Here is a 25,000-nt window from a genome sequence, read left to right on the forward strand (position 1 = left end):
TTTGTTGAAAAAGAGAACATTCTGAAATCTGACATCTACAGAGACCTCAAACAGAATGCATTAATACAGACGAACAAATAACTGTCTTTAGCTATTAAAACATCTGATAGTCATTGTCGTCTCGTCATGCTGTGGAACAGACGTTCAAGGCTGCTGTCTGGATTATGTGTCAGAATAAACTCATGACACTTTCAACAAACTTCTTGATGTTTCTTTGTGCTTATAGAAATGCATTAAGAACTAATAATGAGCTCTAGTATATTTATTTATATACAATAGCATAAACAAGATAAATGAATGATGTTAAAGTCAGTGTTCATTGTTAGTCCACGATACCAAATATATCAATGCCAACATATTGAACCTTAGTGTAAAGTGCCGGATTGAACGGATCACTTAAATTATTCTGAACTATATACTAAATACTCTTTTTTTAAACCTCATGCATTGTTTATGTTTGAGTCACAGTCGTGGCGAACGTGGGTCAAAAATGATCCGAACATACATGTGTAATATTTTCCTTTATTTTATGTGTGAATTTTGTATTTATTTTATATATATAAACATACAATATTAACATTTAGATGTTTTGCAATCCAGTTCAAATAAACTAATATATAAATATTTAGAAATGTAGAGCTTAGGCATTGCTAGACTCTGTTTTTCATCTCAGCCCCCCTAAAATTATGCAGCTGAAATATGTGATAATGTGCATGTGATCTAAGAAAACAGCAGCTGCAGTAAGCTATCTGAGGTTCATTTTATCTTGAATCATGCCCTTACCAGTCGTTAACTTGTCAAACTAAGTATTTTCCTTCCCTCTAGTCATAGGCGGACTCGGCCATAAGTGACATAGCGGCAGTGTTTGTCACATAGTGCTGCCTTGCACACAGCTGTCTGACGCGTACTCCGTTTCTCTGTCTCTCATCTGAGCAATCTTCCAGTGAAATCAAAAACAAAATACAGCCAAATACAACCCAGTGTGTTTGAGTCAAATGCACTATTTAAGATCATAGACTTTAAGGAACTCTGAGAATGTGTAAAATAAACGTAATGATATCTTGCCTCATTCGCATCAGTATTTGCTGTTCTGTTTTCTGCATGGGAATAATATTGCGGTGTGTGCACAGAGACATCAGCGCAGCCGCGTGCAACGAGAACGTTACCTATTCACATACTGCAATGCTGATGAAAAAAAAAGAAAAAGGTGGGCTATCTTAAAGATATATTACAATTGTAATCATACATTAGAAATAAAACATGGAAAACATCTGAATAAAATCACTTGGGTTGAAGTGTCAGATTTTGCAGTTGTGCTCCAGTATGCGGTCAAACCTGACCATGCTGTTACAGTTAAATCTGATTGTGTTACAAAGAAAAGACAGAGTAATTATTCTGTTACCTGTCATTTATTTCAAACATCAAACATTAAAATTCGATCATAAACTTTATCACACAGGGGTCAGACTCAGATATCGACCTGTGTGGTATGTTTTGTATATATAGAGACTAGTTTGTCTACACTATTGAGGGCCATATGTCCTCATCAGTAAAAAAAAAATAAAAAAAATAAAAGCTCTTAAATTGGTCAGATGATGTTGATCTTCAAATGTAGTGATGTGCACATGTTTGTGTGATGGTTAGGTTTAAGGGTAAAGTTTGGAAATAGAAAATATCATTAGCCTGATATGAAATCAATAGAAGTTAATGAGAGATCACAAATATAATCAAACAAATCTGTGTGTGTGTGTGTGTGTTTTCTGCATTGTGGATATTTTATAGTCTCATCCTTCATTTATGTCTGCATTGTGTCTGATTTATTGATTTTTATTTGATAAATAAAAAAAGTAAAAAAATCTCAGTATTTTTGTGTTTTCCATCCATTTCCTATATTGGACCTGAACACCACAAGTGTTTTTTTTTTTTTTTTTTCCACTTAGATAGGTTCTGTGATACCTATTGATCTCGTTATTATTATTATTATTATTATTCCTCCCCAATGGGAGTCTATGGCTGCCCATAGAACCGTACATAGGAAAAAGATTAAATTTGGCACACTGATAGGGATGGTTATGAATAGCCCCCATACCAAACTTTTCTTTTGTGCGTATCTTTTTAACTGTTTGTTCTAGATACACAATTCTTTTTTGTCTGATTACTCTCCTCTTGATGATTCCAAAGGACCGAAAAATTATGCAAACAAATAGTTAACGCGGTGGCTGTGAAATCGGATTTGAGGCTGTATCTCGGCAACGCTGTATCCTAGCAAAACTAAACTTGGTGTGTCTCATGAGGACCATTGTCCGAGGGCACATGCAGAGTTTCGCAACAGCGCCACCTATGGGTCAAGAAATGTGAATTTTTAATTTTTTTATTTTTTTGCCTGTAACTTTTGAACTGTATGTTCTAAAAACCTAACCCTAACATATCCTGATAATATTTCAGCAGTTTGGAAACAGCGCCACCTATAGTTCAAATCTAACCTACACTTGAGTGCTGACTCTAACCTCAGGAAGTCTCTTTGCCACTCAATGGGCTAGTCAATTGTGTTAAAGCACTGATCTATAGTTCGAAAGGTCATGGGTTTGATTCCCAGAGCGACCAGTGTTAGAGTTGATGTTATATTGTACTTGAGATAATTTTATTGTGTTTATTGAATAGTTACAGGGCTTATCACAGATCATTTCTGTTTACAGGTATAGTTCTTGTTCTTCTTTGTCTTGGTGTTGTTCTTCTGATATATATGGGAGTGATATCTTTTGAAAGGATTGAGAAGTTTGGAGACATCACATGTAGTTCAATAGAACATGGTCTGTTTAGCATGCTGTGATAGCTTAGCATGCTATTCAGTTAGCATGTTAATGGTGATAGGAGAAACAAGTACATAGAACATTACAGTGAGACACTGAATATAAAACAAGAGTATAAATAGACATACAAATAATAGGACATATAGAATGGCATATGTACATGTGCAAGTGTTAATGTATGTGCAAGGTTGGGGTAATAATTAATAATTAATAATTATCTTTATTTATCACACATTATACATTTGCACATATACAGTGAAATTCTTCTTTTTTCACATATCCCAGCTAGACTGGGGTCAGAGTGTGAACAGTTATTGAATTAAATATGGAATTTACATATATACATGAGATATTTATTTACATTATTGCACTATGGGTGAGTCCTGAAGGAAGTTTAATTGTTCATGTAGAAAATGACCTGAGGGTAAAAACTGTTCTTGTGCCTGGATGTCCTGGCGCTCAGTGCTCTGTAGTGCCGGCCAGAGGGCAACAGTTCAAAGAGGGAATGGGCAGGGTGTGTGGGGTCCGGAGTGATTCTACCTGCACGTTTCCTCATTCTGGAGATGTACAGGTCTTGGAGAGTGGGCAGGGGGGCACCAATAATCCTCTCAGCAGTCCTGACTGTCCATTGTAGTTTCCTTCTGTCTGATTTGGTGGCTAAACCAAACCAGACAGATATAGATGTACACAGGACAGACTCAATGATGGCCGAGTAGAACTGTGTCAGCAGCGCCTGTTGCAGGTTGAACTTCCTCAATTGGCGAAGGAAGTACAACCTCTGCTGAGCCTTCTTCACAATGGAATCTGTGTTGGTGTCACACTTCAGGTCCTGAGAGATGGTAGAGCCCAGGAACCTGAATGACTCCACTGCTGCCACAGTGCTGTTCAGTATGGTGCAGGGGGATTTCTCTTAAGTCCACTATCATCTCCACTGTTTTGAGTGTGTTCAGCTCAAGGTTGTTGTGACTGCACCAGACAGCCAGCTGTTCAACATCCTGTCTGTATGCAGACTCGTCACCGTCGCGGATGAGGCTGATGACTGTGGTGTCGTCTGCAAACTTCAGGAGCTTGAGAGAGGGGTCCTTTGCAGTGCAGTCATTTGTGTACATGGAGAAGAGCAGTGGAGAGAGAACACATCCCTAAGGAGCACCAGTGCTAATAGTGAGGGTACCGGATGTGAGTTTACCCAGTCTCATTAGCTGCTGCCTATCTGTCAGAAAACTGGTGATCCATCGACAGATTGGGGTGGGCATGGAGAGCTGGGTCAGTTTGGTTGAGAGAAGATCAGGCATCATGGTATTGAAGGCTGAACAACACAAATAGGATCCTTGCATAAGTCCCAGGTCTGCCGAGGTGTTGCAGGATATAATGCAGTCCTGTGTTGACAGCATCATCCACAGACCTGTTTGCTTGGTAAGCAAATTGAAGGGGGTCTAGCAGGGATCCAGTGATGTAATTCAGGTAGGCCAAAACCAGTCTCTCAAATGACTTCATGACCACAGATGTGAGAGCGACAGGTCTGAAGTCATTATGTCCTGTGATTTTGGGTTTGTGGGGGACTGGAAAGATGGTGGAGCGTTTGAAGCAGCAGGAAACTTCACACTGCTCCAGTGATATATTGAAGATCTGTGTGAAGATGGGGGCCAGCTGGTCAGTGCAGGCTTTCAGACAGGCAGGTGAAACACCATCTGGGCCTGAAGCTTTTGTTTCATAAAAACCCGGCACACATCCTCCTCACAGAACATAAGTGCAGTTTGAGTATCAGAAGGGGGGAGGAGGGGTGTTCCATGAGGTGTTGGTGTGTGCGAAGTGAAGATCAGAGTGAGGGAGGGGTGTGAGACTGGGCTTTTCAAACCTGCAGTAAAACACATTCAGTTCATCAGCCATTAGTAGATTCTCTACAGAGCGAGGGGGAAGTGTCTCATACTTGGTAATGCTTTTCAGGCCTTTCATCACAGATGCAGGATCATTGGCTGAAAGCTGTTTTTTCAGCTTTTCAGAGTAGCTTCTTTTAGCCACTCTGATTTCCTTAGTCAGTGTGTTTCTTGCCTGGTTGTACAATATTTTATCCCCACTTCTGTACGCATCCTCTTTGGCATGATGAAGCTGTCTGAATTTTCCTGTAAACCATGGTTTATCATTATTGAATGATAAAAAATATCCTGGTAGGGATGCACATATCCTCACAGAAACTGATATATGATGTCACTGTATCTGTGAGCTCTTCCAGGTCTGTGGCTGCAGCCTCAAAAACACTCCAATAAGTGCAGTCAAAGCAGGCTTGTAGTTCAAGCTCTGCTTCATTAGTCCATCTCTTTACTATAGGCTTTGCTGATTTTAGTTTCTTCTTGTAGGTCAGGAGAAGATGAGCCAGACAGTGATCAGAGAGTCCTAAAGCTGCACGTGGGACAGAGCGATATGCATCCTTTACAGTGGTGTAGCAGTGGTCCACTATATTATTGTCTCTAGTGGGGCATGTGATGTGTTGTTTGTATTTTGGCAGTTCATGGGTGAGGTTAGCTTTATTAAAATCTCCCAGAATAATGATAAGAGAGTCCGGGTGTTGTTGCTCCATGTCTGTGATGTGATCAGCCAGATCATGGTATGGTGATCATGGTAACAGCTGTGCTCGGCTGTGATTCCTCTAAGCTTGGTATGTCTCTTTGTTGACTGGCAACTATAGCACCAATTATATCTGTAAGTATTACTAGGGCCCAAGCACTGAAAGTGTAGAGGCTCTATTGCTCTTCTAAGGATTATTATTATTATTCTTTTTCAAGGTTTTCGGTACTTCTGGGGTACTTAACATGCGTGAAAACCCCTTGAAAATGGGCAAGTAAGAGAGACTCCGTAGCACCCCAATTTTCACCTACAGTCACCAAAATTGGTACATGTATAGTTCTCATAAAGCACTCACAGTCATTAGCTCTGCCCAACAGTAAGTTGGCCATTTTGGATTTTCTGAAAATCGTAGGCTCTGAACTTTTAAATACTCCTCCTAGGGGATTCATGTGACTCCTCCTAGGGGATTCATGTGATTACTCTCCTCTTAATGATTGAAATGAAGCCCCATATATTATAACTCCACCCACTACTGTAGCTGCCATCTTGTATAATGATGTTTACTGTTTAAAAGCTTGACATCCTTCAAACTTTGTTGATTTGTCCAAACAATGGCTCAAAATAATCTCCAGACCGAGCTGCACAGAAATGATAGTAAATAATTTTTCTTCTTTGTTTTAAAGTTAAGGCAGCACAAAGTTAATAAGGCCTATGTAAAACTGGATGTGAGGCTGTATCTCAGCAATGGTTTGTCCTATCAAAAAGAAACTTGGTATGCTTCATCATGACCATGATATGAGGGTACATGCAAAGTTTGGAGACAGTGCCACCTATGGGTCAAATGTTTGATCTGTATGTCCTAAAATCATGGGGTTGGTGTCTATGGATTCCTTAGGTCATGCAGATTTCAATGATACCAATATTTTTCATGTCAGGCATACTGTCCCTCCATCACAATTAATTTTATTAAAAAGTTATATATCTTTTAAAAGCATTGTCAGATTTAAAATAACATTTTTATGTATCATAAACATCATGTCCTAAAGATACCTGAGCAGTATTGAGGCAGTGCCACCTATTGTTAAAAACATAATCCACACCTGTGTGCTGACTCTAGCCTTCCCATGTCTTTTTGCCATCAGCCTGACATGTCAGCTGAGTGGCTCAGTGTAATAAAATATTTGTTAATGGTTTCAAAAGTTATGGGTTCAAATCCTCACCTTGAAAATTCATGCAGTTAAAATGTCAGTTTTTACAGAGATCTTTGCATTGGGCTTTCTAAATGGTTGCTGGGCTTTTCTCCAATCAAATTTTTATTTTCATTTTGTTGTATAGTTACATGAATACGGTTAGTGATTGTTCTGTGCTTGGTATGTCCCTCTGGTGACTATCAGTGTTGTGGCTCTGTGGTGCAGTGGACTGTGCAGTGACCTGTTGAATGGAAAGTTGTAGGTTCAAATCCATTCTGAGGTGATGTGTCATGTTGTGTGTGTTTGTGCTTTATGTCATATGTGATCTTTGGGTTGTGGATAATGCTGTGCAGTGCTTACCATTTCAGTGCTTGGCCCCATAATTGCTGCTTGCAGCTATATTATTATATTTGTTTTTAATTAAATGTGGATGCTGATTTTTTTATTTATTTGTTTTTCTCAATGGAAGACAGAAGATAAACAGAATGTTGTTTGTGCTCAACTACAATATTTTGTCCATTTTCTAATATATAAGTTATTTGATTGGACAGCCAAAATTAAGGCTTTTTGACACAAAACTAGGTAAGAAATGAAAATGAACTTTATTTGTTTTTGAGATGATAGCTGGATGCCACTTGCAGAATTAAACATTCATCATTTGCTTGCTTGCATATTTAGACTATTTATTCTTTGTATTTACTATCTCTGTTGTTGTTAAATAGGTTTTATGGTTATATATCTCTGCTCAGTTACATCCATTGACAATGGATGTAACTGGGGCACATATGATGTTTGTGTGAGTGCTAACATTTCTCTCTCTCTCTCTCTCTCTCTCTCTCTCTCTCTCTCTCTGTGTCTCTGTGTCTCTCTCTCTCAGTGGGGTCTGTATCACAGGTGGCTGACAGCTGGTCAACTTGCCCGCCGTAATGATTTATTTATCGTGATAACACTGGCGTCGAGCGTTGCCAACATCGTCAGAATGCCAGAGGCCAAACACACACACACACATACCACACACACACACTCATGCTGGTCACACGCCAACAGATAACACTGAAATATTCCATAACGATATTAAGATCAGAGGATTATCATGCACGTATTTGGCCCCTTTAAGAACACTCTTGAGAATTTATGATACCATAATTGAGCTTCTGATCACTTAAATATTTTCTGAAAGACCCCTTGAAATCAACAATTTTAGTTTTGTGTGTTTAGTTACTCTTAAAGTTTGACAAAAAGAAAGTTATAGCAGATATAAAACACATTTAAAATGTACAGTCTCAAGAAAAACAGACCTTAATATTGATGACATCATCTTGCACTCGTGGGTGGATCCCATCTGATGTTCTGTCCCAACTTCTTGTTTCAAGAGGAAATATGTCAACAAATGAAAGACAACTGCACTCATCAAACAATTTCATGGGGTCTTGAAGTGTAATGTACAACTTTTCAGCCTTTCCACAATGAAAAGTTGTTAATCCCAAATGTGCCTTCATGTAAAAGCAAACACAACCCCTCAGATATGCCTTAATCATGACAAATTATTTCAAAAATCCCCATTTTAAGATCACCTGTTCAAACCCACTTAAAATACAACAGCAGACATAAAAATGTGTTGTGTTTGTACGGCCGTACAGAAGTATGAAAAAAACGTTTGAAAAGGTGAACGGCACATGAAAGAGATGATCGTGAAAGAGCGCTTTGGAAATGCTTCTTTACAGTGCAGTTGTTAAAAGCTCAAAACTGAACTTTCTGAACTTTAAAAGCTAATGTTTTCTAATGAATCAGTTCTGTAAGTACAGGCTATATTAGTGATAATGGCGTGAAGCCTTTGGAATTATTTAACAGACCTTTGTGTTTTACTGTGTTTAGAACAACACAAAAGTGGATAATTGTCTCTGGCGGCTGTTTTGAGCAGGTATTTGATTAGATGTTGGTTTAAATTGTATTTTGAAGAGGCAGAAATCATTGTGGCTGCATGTGTGATATTTGTTGAAAAAGAAAGTAATTTGACAGATAAAGTTGTCTGTCTCAGCGCAGAGCACCAGCCTTTATCAGCGCAGGTTTTAATTGGACACGTTCAGTCAGAAAGAGCAAAAACATCATTATTATTCAACACAAAAGTGAACCTGAAGCGTTTAAAAAGTGAACGGAGTAAACACATTTTGAAAATGAAAAACACAATGCAGTTCTCTCACAAATGCTGTCATCAAGTTTGTTATTTTATAGAAATATTGTCCTTAAATCAGAGTCCAGACAAATGTGTGTGTGTACTGCTCCAGAGAAATCCAGAGTTATCAAACACATTTATAGCATTTCATTCTAGTCAAGGTGACAGATTTAATTACCAAAATAGAGAGGAATATGAACTGTATTAAAACGTTAATTGAAGGTCATACGGTTGGATTCTCCATATTATTCTATCATGCTTATTATTGAAGGAGGACGTTTAATAAATGAATGTAGGAATGTTACATTTGTGATGTGTTAGTCTCAGCCTCAGACATCACCAAAGGTTAGATGTTGTTCTTTTTAAGCACTTTTTGTAGTTTAATTGCTGTAGTTTAATTTCCATTTCGACTTTCTGAAGTTGACTATGACGGCTCTTTCGTAGTCTGATGCAAGAACCGTAAATCACCTGGGTCTCGTTTCACAAAAGCACCATAAGTCGAAGTAGATCGTAAAAACATACGAATCATCTTAGAATTATGGGCTATTTCTCAAAATCGTCGTAACTTAAGTAGTACTTGAAAATTGCCGTAGATCTACGAGTGCTCTGGAGTAATGGTTGAGTGCTTAAAACTAATGCGAAATTACACTTTATACAATTTAATACAGTTAATGTTGGGATTATTACAGTTTATGCAGTAGTATACAATGTGACCAAGATACTTTTTATTTTACATTTAGTTTATTTTTATCTGAATATAATATAATATATTGATACCTATCATATTAAAAATCCTGCATATTTTTAATTTGGCTACTAATGTATACAGTAATAATACATAATTACATAAAATTGATAAATAAATGACTGAATAAATAATTAGGCCTAAATCAGTAAGTTACCTAGACAGATTTGTGTGCACGATTACGTAGTTGGTGCAAAGTGGCAGAAAAATTGTTTTCCATATTAAATGAGATGTTATTTTTATTTTGGTTTTAGTATTTATATTAAGGGATAATTGGAGAATGGGGAAAACAGGCATTTGTGTAATGGAGGTCGTATTGCGGGACTCCCCAATGTCCAATTTGTAAATAATATTATTGCAGGGGCCTCCAAGTAGGATTTTGCTTAAGACCCCCACATGCTTAGAAACGGCCCTACTTATGCAATCAACTCGATTCTCTGCGACAGAAATGTAAACTGCACTGTGTAGTACGGGAGGATATTGTCATATGATAATTATATTATGTTACGTACAGGAGTGAAATAAAGGAAAGCCTCCATCACATCATTTACAGCAGGTGCTCACACTTCTATGGAATGAGATCTACGTTTTCATCATTTATTGCATCTATCATGCACAATATGTACATTGTCACAATACCAATATTTCTGTAGTTGTTAGTGAAATTGGACAGTTATCACAACAAATAATCACACTAACTAATTTGTTATGTAAGAATTATACTCAAGTAAATATTGAAGACTACTAAACAGTCAGTAATAAAATAACAATACAGCAATGAATAGAAATCAATTAAAAGTAATAGAACAGAAAATACTAAATTAAGAAAACAGTGCTTTTGTTAACAGCTTTAAGTGTTTTTAACAGCAGTATCATGTACTCAAGTGAACATTCAGAATGAAATGCTTCTGCTCTTCACTGTATAATGTACTGTCTAATACATTAATACTCTGTAAATCTAATAAAGTTACCCAGCCAAGAACAGTAAGTGTTTTCTTGATATGATTGTTTGATAAATATGAACACACAGAGAGTAGTATGTCTATTAGGTTACATTACAAGTCCGATGCAAATCAGCTTTTTCCCCACAGTTTACGTTCCCTTTAGACATCACTCTCTGAGTTTACATGAATACCACACCAAGACGGGCATTTTGAAGTGTATTTCAGGTGTGTATCTGCATTATGAGTGTTCTCGGAGTGCACACGCATGTAAACGCACAAAGCCTCCTGTCAGTGAAAGCGTGCAGTTATTATTAGATCGCTTGTGAATTAAAAAATGACGCGCTCTGGACTATTTTTAACAGCAGTATAAGAATAAGGCGTTGGCTATATCACACGTATAGCCGGTTATTTTTTCATTAGTGACATTCAAGCTACTTTTCTTTTTTACTTGCCCCTTAAAAAATCCACTTGTCCTGGACAAGTGTTAATGTCGAGCCATGCTGAACTTCAAACCAAACTCTTTAACGTTTCCAAATAAAATGTAAAACAAATCACAGATTGACAGGGCAAGACAGAACGAGTGAAAACACCTCTCTTCATGATGGCAGTGATCGCTCTGTTGCTGATGCAATGACGTAATAGGCCATCTATTAACGCCATCGAGCGGCATCTTCATGTTACAGTAGTGTCGGGTTTAAAGGTTTATAAACATATCGCAACAAAAACGAAAACGAAATCTTATTCAAGATTATTTTTATTTTATTTTAGTTCAGTTTCAGTTTTCCAATTATGTTTTTATTTAGTTTACGAAATTATTATTATTTTTTTTTAACATTTAGTTCCAGTTTTCTTTTTCGTTTTAGTATGTGATAATAACCTTGCTTCCCACCTTCCTCATCGTCTATAACCTCCTCATCTTCCAGTTCAGCCACATCTCAGACACTCATGGGCACTCTCGCACGCACCACAATATGCAACGTTGGACGTTGTCACTTTAGGGAGCAAAAAACAGACTTTCGCTTGATTGGTGAATGTTCCTGAAGCGCAGCCTCCAGCTGACAACACGGTGAAACTTGTTATATTTAATATGTGCTTGATTATTGGTAGGATCATTTACATTGACATGTCTTTACTGACCCTGAAAGATCGATAATTCTGCACAAAATGATCACAAAATTGCATTTACAGTAATTATGTAGTTAATTAAGCTGAGCATATGTAACATAAATAAATGTAAACATTCCCGGTGGGGTAAATTATAAGTATTTCTAAAGCTACGCACACATTAAATGAAGTTACATTGAGAAGCTCACTACACTGTCACATTTCAGTCCTTTAAATATGGACAGCGACTCTCTTAAGTAGCACTTAAAGAATGTCCTTGAATGTGTGTGTTAAGTACAGCTTTGGAAATTGCACTTAAAAAATAACAAATGTTCCTAAAATCGCTCATAGAAAACAATAAGATCAATCGTTCTGGCTGACATGATTCAGGCTGTTGTCTGTAAAGGAATAGTCCGGGTTCGATACAAGTTCAGCTCAATCGAAGCATTTGTGTCATAATGTTGATTACCAAAGAAAATTATTTTGACTCGTTCCTCCCTTTCTTCAAAAATGCACAAATCTGTGTTCCAGTGAGACACTTACAATAAAACATTAAAATACTCACTGTTTCAAAAGTATAGACACAAGACGTAAACAATATGTGTGTTAACATGATTTTACTGTGATAAAATCACTTACTGACCACATCTGTGGAAAGATATAGACAATTGTACAACTTCATTGCCATACAAACCCTAAAACTACCATAAAACCGATGATTTAACTTTACAGCTCAAATAATACACGAGTTTTAACAGAAGACTTAATGTAAGTGCTTTTATAAAATTATAAGCTTCACATTTCTGCCTTTAAACCCTCCAAAATTGACCCCATTGACTTCCATTGTAAGTGTCTCACTGGAACTTTGTAATTTTTCAAGGGCAAGTCAAAATTAATATTTGCGGTAAACATTATGCCATAAATGCTGTGGACTGAGCTTAACTTGTATTGAACACAACATATTCCGTTATAGTTTGAAAGCACATTTCTCAAGCACATCTTCTTTGTTTTCAGAGTCTCTGAAATATGAATTACTTATCACATGGCCATTGAGGGAAATTCAGAATGAAGTTGACATAGTTTCTGCTAACTACTACTGTGTTGTCTGTTGACTGTAACGCTGGACTGTAATGTAACAGTCTCGATCGGATTTAAACCAAATGGATCAGATTTGATGGCAGTAGTTCAACATTTGGCTTGTGAGACTACATCTGAAATATAGAACTGGTGAATCATGACGTCTCAAGGCAGCTAGCAGACGGTCGGTTTAGCCAGTCTGTGATGAATTGTTTATTTTGTATTATTCCTCTTTTGTAAGTCACTTTGGAGAAAAGCGTCTGCCAAATGAATCAATGTAAATGTAAATATAGAACATAACTGCAGCTCTGAATGATTTTATTAGTGACATAAATGACCCAACATGAAAACTTTCATTCAGGCTTTTGACAGGTGTATGCAAATGTTTGACAGCACGTTTCTTAAGCACATCTGTATTTTCTCCTTTGTTTTCAGAGTCTTTGAAATATTCATGACTTATCACATATGATGGACATTGAGGGAAACTCAGAATAAAGTCGACACAATAACTTCTGTATTGTCTGTTGAATGTAACGCTGGACTGTAATGTAACAATCTCGATTGGATTTAAACCAAATGGATCGGATTTGAAAGCAATAGTTAAACGTTTGGCTTGTGAGACTACATCTGAAATATAGAACATAACTGCAGCTCAGAATGATTTTACTAGTGGCATAAATGACCCGACATGAAAACTTTAATTCAGGCTTTAGTAAAAGCATTTGGAGTTTAAGCCATGGAAGCCGTGGAGAGTAGAATTAAAATAATATTTTGTCATTGTCTGGACTCTGTAGGGTTCACAGGCAGGAAGTGAGTGTGTATATAATTTGGATTGTACTTTGGTTTAAAATCTTATCAGCACCAGGATTCTAGTCATTATAAATTAAATAAGTAAGAATCATAATGTATTATTAAAGTGTAATAATGTGAATTTGAGGTCAGTTTGAAGGTTTAGGATGTTGAACAGCAATGAGCTTTTACAACGGCACTGTAAAGAAAATCTTTCCTCAAGCAACTAAAACCTCAATGACTCTTTAATCCAGTGTCTTTCTCTCCTTTTCTCTTTCTCTCTCTTTCTCCTTGGAAATACTCTCTCTGTCTCTCTCTCTCTGTCTGTCACGGGTCGTCCCATCGGTAGGTCACTATCTCAGTGGATGGTATTCTGACCACCACTGGTTACACACAGGAAGACTACACAATGCTCGGCTCTGATGACTTCTTCTATATCGGTGGAAGTCCGAACACGGCGGATCTGCCCGGATCACCCGTCAGCAACAACTTCATGGGCTGCCTGAAAGATGTGAGTGTGTCGGGAAATATTATTGTCACTGCATTCTTTAAAATGCTGTTGAGACCTCTACAGTACTTCACAAGACCTGTCCTGATCAGCTGTCTCAACATCTTTGCTCTTTTGAATTTTAAGGGAATTTTTCACCCAAAAATGATAATTGTGTTGTCATTTATTCACCCTCATGACATTCTAAAACTCTATAACTTCCTTATACGGCATATTTTTTTGTTAAATTTCCAGGCCATCATTTGAATTCATGAACCTTTTAATCTTAAGGCTTATGATCAAATGCTAATTTTGTAGACAAATACAAATTATGCCTAAGCAGGAATTCCTTTACAAAGCTAAATTATACGTTTTTATTAATTAATTAAATGTATTTTTTTATGGATTAGTTGGGGTGGAGCCCTCAGTCAATAGTATGTGTATTAAAATCGTAAGAGTAATTTTGTGGTATGCCATTCCATACGCAGCTGCTCAAATATAAAATAGTTTTATCTATACGGGTCAGGAGCTTCAGTTAATGTTCTTATCAACCATCAGAATGGGGAAAATGTGATCTCAGTGATTTGGACTGTGGCATGATTATTGGTGTCAGACGGGTTGGTTTGAGTATTTCTGTAACTGCTGATCTCCTGGGATGAGCATGCCTGAGATGGAATATGAGACAAAACAAAGAAAAATCAAGGTAAAAATCACTTGTGAGCTGAAGATTTTTATTGGCCCTAATTTTCAATCAAGCTGTAATTGTAAAAGACCGTAAAAAATAAAATAAAAAGGTGTGAAAATTTGATTTAAATTTATAAAATGCTAACTATGAAATTATAGCAAGAAAAAAGGAATCATTTTATGTGAAAAAATTAAAAATGTCATTTCCATCAGCTTCATTTCCAGCACAGAATTCTATTAAAAACAATACAGAATTTGGAATGTGCTGAAAATGACACAAAAATGACATAAATCTCCTGTGATGCATGTACAGCTGAAGTCAGAAGTTTACATACACTTAGGTTGAAGTCATTAAAACTAATTTTTTAACCACTCCACAGTTTCATATTAGCAGACTATAGTTTTGGCAAGTCGCTTAGGACATCTACTTTGTGCATGACACGAGAAATTCTTCCAACAATTGTTTACAGACCGATTGTTTCACTTTTAATTGACTATATCACAATTCCAGTGGGTCAGAAGTTTACATACACTAAGTTAACTGTGCCTTTAAGCAGCTTGGAAAATTCCAGAAAATTATGTCAAGCCTTTAGACAATTAGCTTCTGATAGGAGGTGTACTGAATTGGAGGTGTACCTGTGGATGTATTTTAAGGCCTACCTTCAAACTCAGTGTCTCTTTGCTTGACATCATGGGAAAATCAAAAGAAATCAGCCAACACCTCAAAAAAAAAAATTGTGGACCTCCGCAAGTCTGGTTCATCCTTGGGAGCAATTTCCAAACACCTGAAGGTACCACGTTCATCTATACAAACAATAGTACGCAAGTATAAACACCATGGGACCACACAGCCATCATACCACTCAGGAAGGAGACACATTCTGTCTCCTAGAGATGAACGTAGTTTGGTGCGAAAAGTGTAAATCAATCCCAGAACAACAGCAAAGGACCTTGTGAAGATGCTGGAGGAAACAGGTAGACAAGTATCTATATCCACAGTAAAATGAGTCCTATATCAACATAACCTGAAAGGCTGCTCAGCAAGGAAGAAGCCACTGCTCCAAAACCACCATAAAAAAGCCAGACTACAGTTTGCAAGTGCACATGGGGACAGAGATCTTACTTTTTGGAGAAATGTCCTCTGGTTTGATTAAACAAAAATTGTAACTGTTTGGCCATAATGACCATCGTTATGTTTGGAGGAAAAAGGGTGAGGCTTGCAAGCTGCAGAACACCATCCCAACCGTGAAGCATGGGGGTGGCAGCATCATGTTGTGGGGGTGCTTTGCTGCAGGAGGGACTGGTGCACTTCACAAAATAGATGGCATCATGAGGAAGGAAAATTATGTGGATATATTGAAGCAGCATCTCAAGACATGACCTCAATCCAATAGAAAATTTGTGGGCAGAACTGAAAAAGTGTGTGTGAGCAAGGAGGTCTACAAACCTGACTCAGTTACACCAGTTCTGTCTGGAGGAATGGGACAAAATTCCAGCAACTTATTGTGAGAAGCTTGTGGAAGGATACCCATAATATTTGACCCAAGTTAAACAATTTAAAGGCAATGCTACCAAATACTAACAAAGTGTATGTAAACTTCTGACCCACTGGGAATGTGATGAAAGAAATAAAAGCTGAAATAAATCATTCTCTCTACTATTATTCTGACATTTCACATTCTTAAGACAAAGTAGTGATCCTAACTGACCTAAGACAGGGAATGTTTTCTACGATTAAATGTCAGGAATTGTGGAAAACTGAGTTTTAATGTATTTGGCTTATGGTTTATGTAAACTTCTGACTGTATATACACTGTTGGACATTGTAAGTAGACAAATTAAATTAACTGAGAATGTGTGAAAAATGTTTTAATGAGACTTTACTTTCTACAAGTTCACAGTGATGAAAGTGTCTGAACACACCTGAGTTTATTAAAGTAATAAGTAATAAACTGCCTGTATCGTCCCCTGTAGGTCGTCTACAAGAACAATGACTTCAAGCTGGAGCTGTCCCGTCTGGCCATTGAGAGGGACCCCAAGATCAGTCTCCATGGTGATCTGGTGTTCCGCTGCGAGGACGTGGCTGCCCTCGACCCTGTGACCTTTGAGACAGCAGAGTCTTACATTGCTCTTCCACGCTGGGACACCAAAAAAACGAGCTCCATATCATTTGATTTCCGCACCACAGAACCGAGCGGACTGCTGCTCTTCAGTCATGGGAAACCACAGAGCACGAAAGAGCAGCGTCCCGGCCGCGAGATGAAGAGCGATTACTTTGCCATGGAGCTGCTGGACGGCTTTTTATACCTGCTGATGGACATGGGATCAGGGAGTATCAAACTCAAGACCAGCAACAAGAAGGTCAATGATGGAGAATGGTGCCATGTTGACTTCCAGAGAGAAGGGAGGAAAGGTGAGAAACACAAACACACACACATCTAAAAGAGCGCGTTCACACTGCAGTTCAAACCAGTTGTCACTCCACTTCTGAGTGTTTGAGGATCTCGTTCTGTTTACACACACTTCAGTTATTTTTGGGCACCATTCTGAGTAAATTCTAGAGACTGTTGTGTGTGAAAATCCCAGAAATACTCAAACCAGCCCATCTGACACCAACAATCATGCCACGCTCCAAATCACTGAGATCACATTTTTCCCCATTCTGATGGTTGATGTGAACATTAACTGAAGCTCCTGACCCGTATCTGCATGATTTTATGCACTGCACTGCTGCCACACGATTGACTGAGTATTTCTGTAACTGCTGAATATATTTTATATTGTATATATGAATAACAAAGGCTTGGACGCATCATTTGGTTTGAAACAGCAACGGCAGATTCTGATCCGTCACGTAAGAAAGTAGTTCCATGCTCAAACTGGAACATTTTTAGAGAGAAAAAAATTGAAGAGAAACGTTCAATCGACACCTAAAAAAAATTTCATCAAAGTTTTTTTTTTTCACATGGTGCAGTTCAGGGCTTCCGTACTTCTTAACTTCAGATTACGGTAAAAAACACAATTTTCCCAGCTTGTATAGCTAATGTGCATGCGCGTTCTCGAGTTGATTGACAGGCGATGTCTGTATATAAAAGGTGATTGGCTCTTTTACCTGTAAGGCTGGACTTCCTTTCTACATCTATTGACCATTGGGCATTCAGATTTCTCCCATTAATTTTAATAGAAGTGTCCCGTCTCTGCTAAATAGTCTCTGGTTAAACCCTTGGCAACCATGTTTCTTGTTTACATCCTCGAGAGCCCAAACAGTTGTTATGGTGATCACTATGTCAACCATCACTATGAGTTCTGGAGTGACTCCTGTATTCTGTTCACACACACAGAATGTCAATTTATTGGATTCATTCTTTAAATGTGATTGTTATTCCCAAAACAGAGTCTGTACGTGACCATATTAAAACTCACAGATGTGTGTGTGTCGTTGAGTTGTGCTGCCAAATGCTCTTCATTTGCCATAATTGACTAATAGAGTGAGAGACTGGAGTATGTGGGTGTTTGTGCTGTGGGGAAAAGTCCAGCCGTTCTGTAATTGCAGTTTAATAGACAATTAAGAGTCAGTCATAAATCTCCCCGATCTACTCTGAGATGAGAATGGAAATATGTGCTCACACAAACAGCAGAGTCGGGCAAAATCAGAAATGAACAATTGACTCTTCAAGTTATAGTCCTTGAATCTGGAAAAACAATTAACATTTTTGAGTCATGGGTTCACTTGGAAATTTCCAATGTTTTTCTTTTTCTTTAGAAGAGAGGTTTTTCAGTTTATGAGTAAAAACATCTCTTTAAGAGACACATTTTGCTCTGTATTATAAATTGCACACAGTCAGACCTCAAACAAGACTTTTATTTGATTCCCAGGAACATATAAACTGATAAATATAAAGCTTCAATGAACTTTAAGTCATTTTGGATAGCGACTTTTGCCAAATACATCAAAGTAAACATTATTTGCTCACACTTCTAAATGTTCTTCATTTTCAGGGTCGATCTCTGTAAACAGCCGCTCGATTCCGTTCAACGCAAACGAGGGCAGTGAGATTCTGGATCTGGACAGTGACATGTACCTGGGCGGTTTACCTGAAACTCGTCAGGGTCTGATTCTGCCGCCCGAAGTCTGGACCGCGCTGCTCAATTACGGTTACGTGGGCTGCGTCCGTGACCTCTTCATCGATGGGAAGAGTCGTGATGTGCGTCGACTCGCGGAGATCCAGAGCGCTCCGGGCGTTAGCAGTTTCTGTACACGCGAGCTGCAGAAACGATGCAGCAGTGCCCCCTGTGCCAATGGAGGACAGTGCAAGGAGGGCTGGAACCGCTACATATGTGACTGCACTGGCACCGGTTACCTGGGATTCAACTGTGAGATCGGTAAGAACGGGTAAAGAGTGGATGAGTTTTAAAAAGAAAGAGACTACCACCCCTGGAGTTCGCTAGTTCGCTAGTTTGAATCCCAGGGCGTGCTGAGTGACTCCAGCCAGGTCTCCTAAGCAGCCAAATTGGCCCGGTTGCTAGGGAGGGTAGAGTCACATGGGGTAACCTCCTCGTGGTCGCTATAATGTGGTTTGTTCTCGGTGGGGCGCATGGTGAATTGAGCGTGGTTGCCGCGGTGGATGGCGTGAAGTCTCCACACGCGCTATGTCTCCGTGGCAACGCGCTCAACAAGCCACGTGATAAGATGCGCGGGTCGACTGTCTCAGACGCGGAGGCAACTGGGATTCGTCCTCCGCCACCCGGACTGAGGCGGATCACTATGCGACTACGAGGACTTAGAGCGCATTGGGAATTGGGCATTCCAAATTGGGAGAAAAAAGGGGAAAAATCCAAAAAAAAAAAAAAATAAATAAATAAAATAAAATAAAAAAATAAAAAGAAAGAGACTTGTACAGAGAATGAGTGTTGTAATGTTGGCCAGAGAAAATGTTAATGTTCAAATGTTTCAGAGCTCAGGACAATTAATGTTTTCATTTCTGTCTCAACTTTGTCTCAGGCCACATACACACTAATCCCCTTGAAAAACTGAATTTTTTAGTTTCCGAATATCATCGATTTTCAAAGCATGGGCGTAGAATACGGAGGGGACGTGTCCCCCTCACTTTAAATCAGGGAATAAAAACTGTTCAAGAAACAAAAATCGAAAGCTAACAATTTTTTATATATTTATATATATATATGTGTGTATATATATATATATATAATATTATTATTTTTATTATTTTTTTTTTTTGCAGAACATAACCGAAAACAAGGACAAATACCTTTCGATTGTTCTGGAGTGAAAACATTACTTTTTAAATGTTGTTAAATGTTAGGCCGCCGGTGGGCCCGTGAGAAAAATAAAATAGTCAAAATATTAATAACTACAGTCTTGACCAACACAAATGGGTATCGTTTGAAAGATTAGAAGCTCTATTTTCCAATGCATGTAGACATTATGAACAAAACTGAACAAGTGCTTTGAAATTTGCAGATAAATCAGAAGTGTTCCATTTTGATTATTTATTATTATTATTGCAATCAGTAAAAACATCAAACTGATCAAATATCCATGTGTCATATGTTGTTGGAAAGCTCTCAAAGAGTAGAATACAACCAGTCATATTTGTTTTACTCACAGACAAAAATATAGTGAGTAATAGCTAAGTATATGTCTTTGATAATTATGTTGGTGTTGCTTACATGCCACGTTTTTGATTATAACTTCACAAAAAATAAACAGAACATAAAATATCACATATCATTACTTAGAGGAGGTGATTATCTTTCAAACGAGTCCACACACAAGATAATCAGATGCATAGATCATTAGATAATCCACATGAAGCACAATGTTACATATGACCACCAGGAGATGGCGCCAAATACATGACACAGACTCAATGATGACTCAAATGACACAGAATGAAACTCATTCTGTGAAATCTCATTACTAAAATCATGTCTGCATGCTATGCAAACCTTTAGTCATTGTTGTGTTTGCATGTGTAATTAGTTCTTATGTACAATTATTATGTTTTATTTGTTTGGAGATGCTTTTGGACACTATGATAAATTATTTTTGTAATGCTATAACTTTTGATTGCTTTGTCGTATCAACACCAATTTTTTCTCAAATAGAGTTGGCATGATTGGGAACAAAACAAAAGCAGTTTTTTCTGAGCTACATTATTTAGATCCAGAGAGATATAATGTCAAATCATAAAAATAAGAAAAAAGTCCATTTTTGGCTCTTTTTTTGTGTGTGATTTTTTTCAGCAGTTTCTTAGTCTGAGAGTCTCAGAATGTTTTCTTTACAATGACACCAAACACTTGACCCTCCTTGTTTTTTTTTTTTTTTTTTTTTTTTTAAGCCTTTAATTTTGGGTATGCCACTGAAACAGGAAATCTTTATAAACACCTTCAGAGCTGAAAGGGTTAATAACCAGTTCATTTTGTACCATTATTTTTTTCATGAAACCAAAGACCAACCAAATGGTTTATTAAAGTAAATTTTCAGAATTACATCACTTCCTGTTGCCCAAAAAATTGGGCTTCACTCTTTTTATTTGAACATGATAAGCATGCGATTTGAGTCACACATTTTTTTTGCCTAATTGCACATTTTGGATGAAGACTTCTGTGACACACTGAAGACCTTTTTTGCAACTATATATAATAACTATGTATACATGCACAATTAATCCAGATACAAGAAAACAATACTGAGATGAAAGTAAACAGTTGTTTCCAAGTCTTCACTGAATAATTGTTAGATATGATGCATTAATAAAGATTTGATGCTGCTGGGTTCTGAGTAAGAAGCAGATCTGTGATAAAAACACATAATTCAAATAAAATAAAATAATTAAATAATTACAATTAAATAAATTATAGAAAATAAAATAATTCAGATGTATATCTGAAATATTTGATATAATTTTGGGGATACGTTTAATATTAATATTAATGTATTGAAAATATGTTATTTTATATAGGTTACTGTATACATTGCTTTTTAGGATTTCTATGCTGATAATTCCCACACAAGGAGAAACAAATATTTGTGCTTATTTCCCTTATTTTGGTTGAGGCAAGTCTCTAATTTTGAGCTTGTTTCTCTTGCAAGATATGGCAACACTGTAACTGGTACATCACCCACCCTTCACACAGACTACTGTCATTTAAAAAAAGAACCTTATTAACTGTTCTTTTATTTGGAAACACCGGAACTGGAATGAACAAATGCTGTTTCTGCTCAGAACGAACCGAAATGCAAAACATTTATTTTTTATTCCCTGCTTTTAATAAAACCATCATTTTCTTGCCAAGTATTTGGGTTTTGTTTCCGATACATTCTTAAAACAAGATACATTTACTTTAGAGGCAAAATGACATGAGATATTCTGACTTATTTTAACTAAGCAAGTTAGTTGTAAAGTTGTGTGCTGTAAAGAGCAAGTTTTCAAGTCTAGTTTTTGCCATATATTTCACCGAAGTCAAGTGGACCATCGTGAATCTGTGCTGATCTGCCGCTGTATATTTCCTCTGGATGCTTTGAGATGTTTTTCTGCAGACAGCACAGCAGTTATATTTAGCACTAGGATGAGTCCATGCGTGATGAGTTTATCGGGACACACAGTGAGGGATTTTGAAGCTCCAGCATTCTGTTCAGCTCTTTGGACTCAGATTCTACAGTCGGTTGAGTTTCTACGGCCTGACGCTCCACAAATGCTCTTTTGGACTTGTTTGTCTGCACCGTACAGCACAATGTTGAATCCTGATTCATGTTGGCAGGGAAAAGCCGATGTCACGAGTGTGGAAGAGCACTCGAGCGGTGATGCGTACCAGAACCATCTGTGCAGCTTTAAACGACACCACCTGGTGCAAGCTGCTCCATCTCACAGGGCGACGACACACCCATTTACAAACACAAGCGCCACTGGCAACCGTACAGATATCGCTGTGCTTTATGTCTGTGACAGGAATATGTATTTGATATTAAACTGAAATACAGTGAGATTACAATGAGCTTTATCATAACATTTTGTTTCAGCTCAGTGGCCTGTGCATATTTATCAAAAGAATCTGTGTCTGAAGCTTTGATTTATAATATTTGTCGTCAGACGGTGAGCAGGTGGGTTATTAGTGTGGTTTGGGATTCAACTGCACCACAGAAAAATGCTTTTTATTGTTTGCAGAAACTATATAAGAGAAGGCATTTGATTTGTTTTATTAAAACGATTTATTTTTGTCTTTTGAACAGCCGAATACTGTTGTGTTACTGTGTGTACAGTTTCACAACAGACATTTACTGACACCAAGTGTCACCACACGGTACTACGATATTTTTGGTTATTAATGTTTTTTGTCATGTGACTGTATTTAGAAACAGCTGCTTGTGATTTAAGATGCACATGAGAAAAAGGAAACACATTTTATGTCAAAAGTACATTTTAAATTGCTATTAAAAAGCAAACTTATGCAGGTTTTATTATTTCTCATACATGCTGATGAATGATAATGATAATTATTTAAACTGCTAAATTTTTGCCAATAAAAATTAAATAAGGCATGTTTTATCTGTGGGGTAAAGTGTGTAAACTCACTATATAATAGTGCTATATAGTGCTAGTAAACTTTGCATCAAAATGCAGGAAATACTATTAGACTAATCACATTGAAAAACTTGAAGTGAAGCACATTTCTTAGAATTGTGGAATAATAATGGTTTAGTTTATTCAGTACAATTGGTTTTTTTTTTGGGTTTTTTTTTCTACTGTGAATTCAACATTTATTTTGTCAAATAAATAATTGCATGTAAAAAAAATAAATAAAATAAAAGCACAAAATAAAATAAAACTAATAAATGCATTAAAAAAATAAAAAATAAATGCATGTAAAAAATTAACATATAATAAAATAAACCATTGTTAAAAATAAAAAAAATATATGTAAAAATAAAAATAAAATAATAAAATAAAATAAATACTTGTCAAAAAAAATGTAAAAAGTAAAAAAATAAATATATGCATGTAGAAAGAGAAATAAAATAAAAATAAAAAAATAAATAAATGTAAAAATAAAACAATAAAATAAAATAAATATGTAAAAAATAAAAAAAATACATGTAAAAATAAAAAATAAAAATAAATACATTTAAAAAAATAAATACGATTAAATTAAAGTTTCAATATATTGAAATATTCTGAATATGAAAGCTTTGGCTGGTTTATGGATGTTGAATAATATGCAGCAAAATCAGACATTAAATTGCTTTTGTATTAACAAATCATGTTGGTTCATGTAAATCAATCATATATTCCTAAAAATTTCAGCGTACCCCTTCACATGACACAGTTTACCCCTCACAGGAACAAGTCGTTTTTGACCAGTCATATTTCTGTGACTGTATGTTATTGATGTTTTCTTCTTATTGCTATCGAGAGCGTACATCCTGAAATATAAATAGGCAAATTAGTTTTCCCTCTATCTCAGTTCTACATGACTAGAGGACAATGCAAATACAAAGTGGCACAGCTTACCCCACTCCCCCCTGTGGTGTAATTCTTAAAAACACAATTTAGCACTTGATCGTTTTACTTCTGGATCCTGACTGTATAAACTTGTGAATGCTCATGTACATGTGTGTGTATGTGTTTCGCAGAGGCGACGGTGTTGAGTTATGACGGCAGTATGTATCTGAAGATCATCATGCCCAGCACCATGCACACAGAGGCGGAGGACGTGGCATTGAGGTTCATGTCTCAGCGAGCGTACGGTCTGCTCATGGCCACCACATCTAAAGAGTCAGCTGACACACTACGCCTGGAGCTGGACGGAGGACGCATCAAACTCACCGTTAACCTCGGTAACCTGCTTGTCTGTCAGTTAGACAGTTAACCGGCCCCTCCTGTCTTACACATTCCCTGTTTCCTGTGTGTTTTGGGGTTTTCTCTTCTTCAGTGTTGCAGTCATGGTTGATTTCTGCTCCAGATCTTGTTGTGGTGGGCAGATCTCGCCCTGTGTGTTCCTCTCAGTAATTCAAGTCTGAATCCTGAAGCTGTAATTCACCAGATCCACCAGCAGTGGGAGACAGAATTATCATTTATTGTAAAAGTGCACTTAGTGATTTTTCCTCATTTAATAAGTTTTACAGACAGAAATGAGGGCTGTCAATTGATTAAAAAACTCTAATCTAAAGAATGACATCATATGTTCATTCATTAATCAGATTAATTGCCAGTAACCACATGTATCAATAGTTGTTGAGAAAAGCGGCTTTAGAAGACGTGTTTTATTATCATGTCATTAGATATGAAAGCATATCATTGGCCAACAGTCAGGGGCGCAAAATTGGGGTATGCAACATATGCAACGCATGGCGCACCACACGAGGGGGATGCCAAAATCATACTTTTTAAATCTCCATAATACCTTACAAATA

General features: G+C 37.1%; 1 protein-coding gene across 3 annotated transcripts in view; it reads left to right on the forward strand.

Moving 5' to 3' along the window:
• The window catches only part of LOC127410360 (neurexin-2-like), a 495,400-nt gene that overhangs the window by 136,423 nt on the left and 333,977 nt on the right, over positions 1-25,000 (forward strand). For all 3 annotated transcript variants that reach the window (XM_051645599.1, XM_051645582.1, XM_051645589.1), the window contains 4 exons: positions 13,744-13,905; positions 16,540-16,978; positions 18,565-18,948; positions 24,221-24,424. In XM_051645599.1, coding sequence (XP_051501559.1) covers positions 13,744-13,905; positions 16,540-16,978; positions 18,565-18,948; positions 24,221-24,424 — 1,189 coding nt within the window. The remainder of the gene's footprint in view (positions 1-13,743; positions 13,906-16,539; positions 16,979-18,564; positions 18,949-24,220; positions 24,425-25,000) is intronic.

This window comes from Myxocyprinus asiaticus, chromosome 2 (assembly GCF_019703515.2).
Source record: "Myxocyprinus asiaticus isolate MX2 ecotype Aquarium Trade chromosome 2, UBuf_Myxa_2, whole genome shotgun sequence".
Lineage (NCBI taxonomy): Eukaryota > Metazoa > Chordata > Actinopteri > Cypriniformes > Catostomidae > Myxocyprinus > Myxocyprinus asiaticus.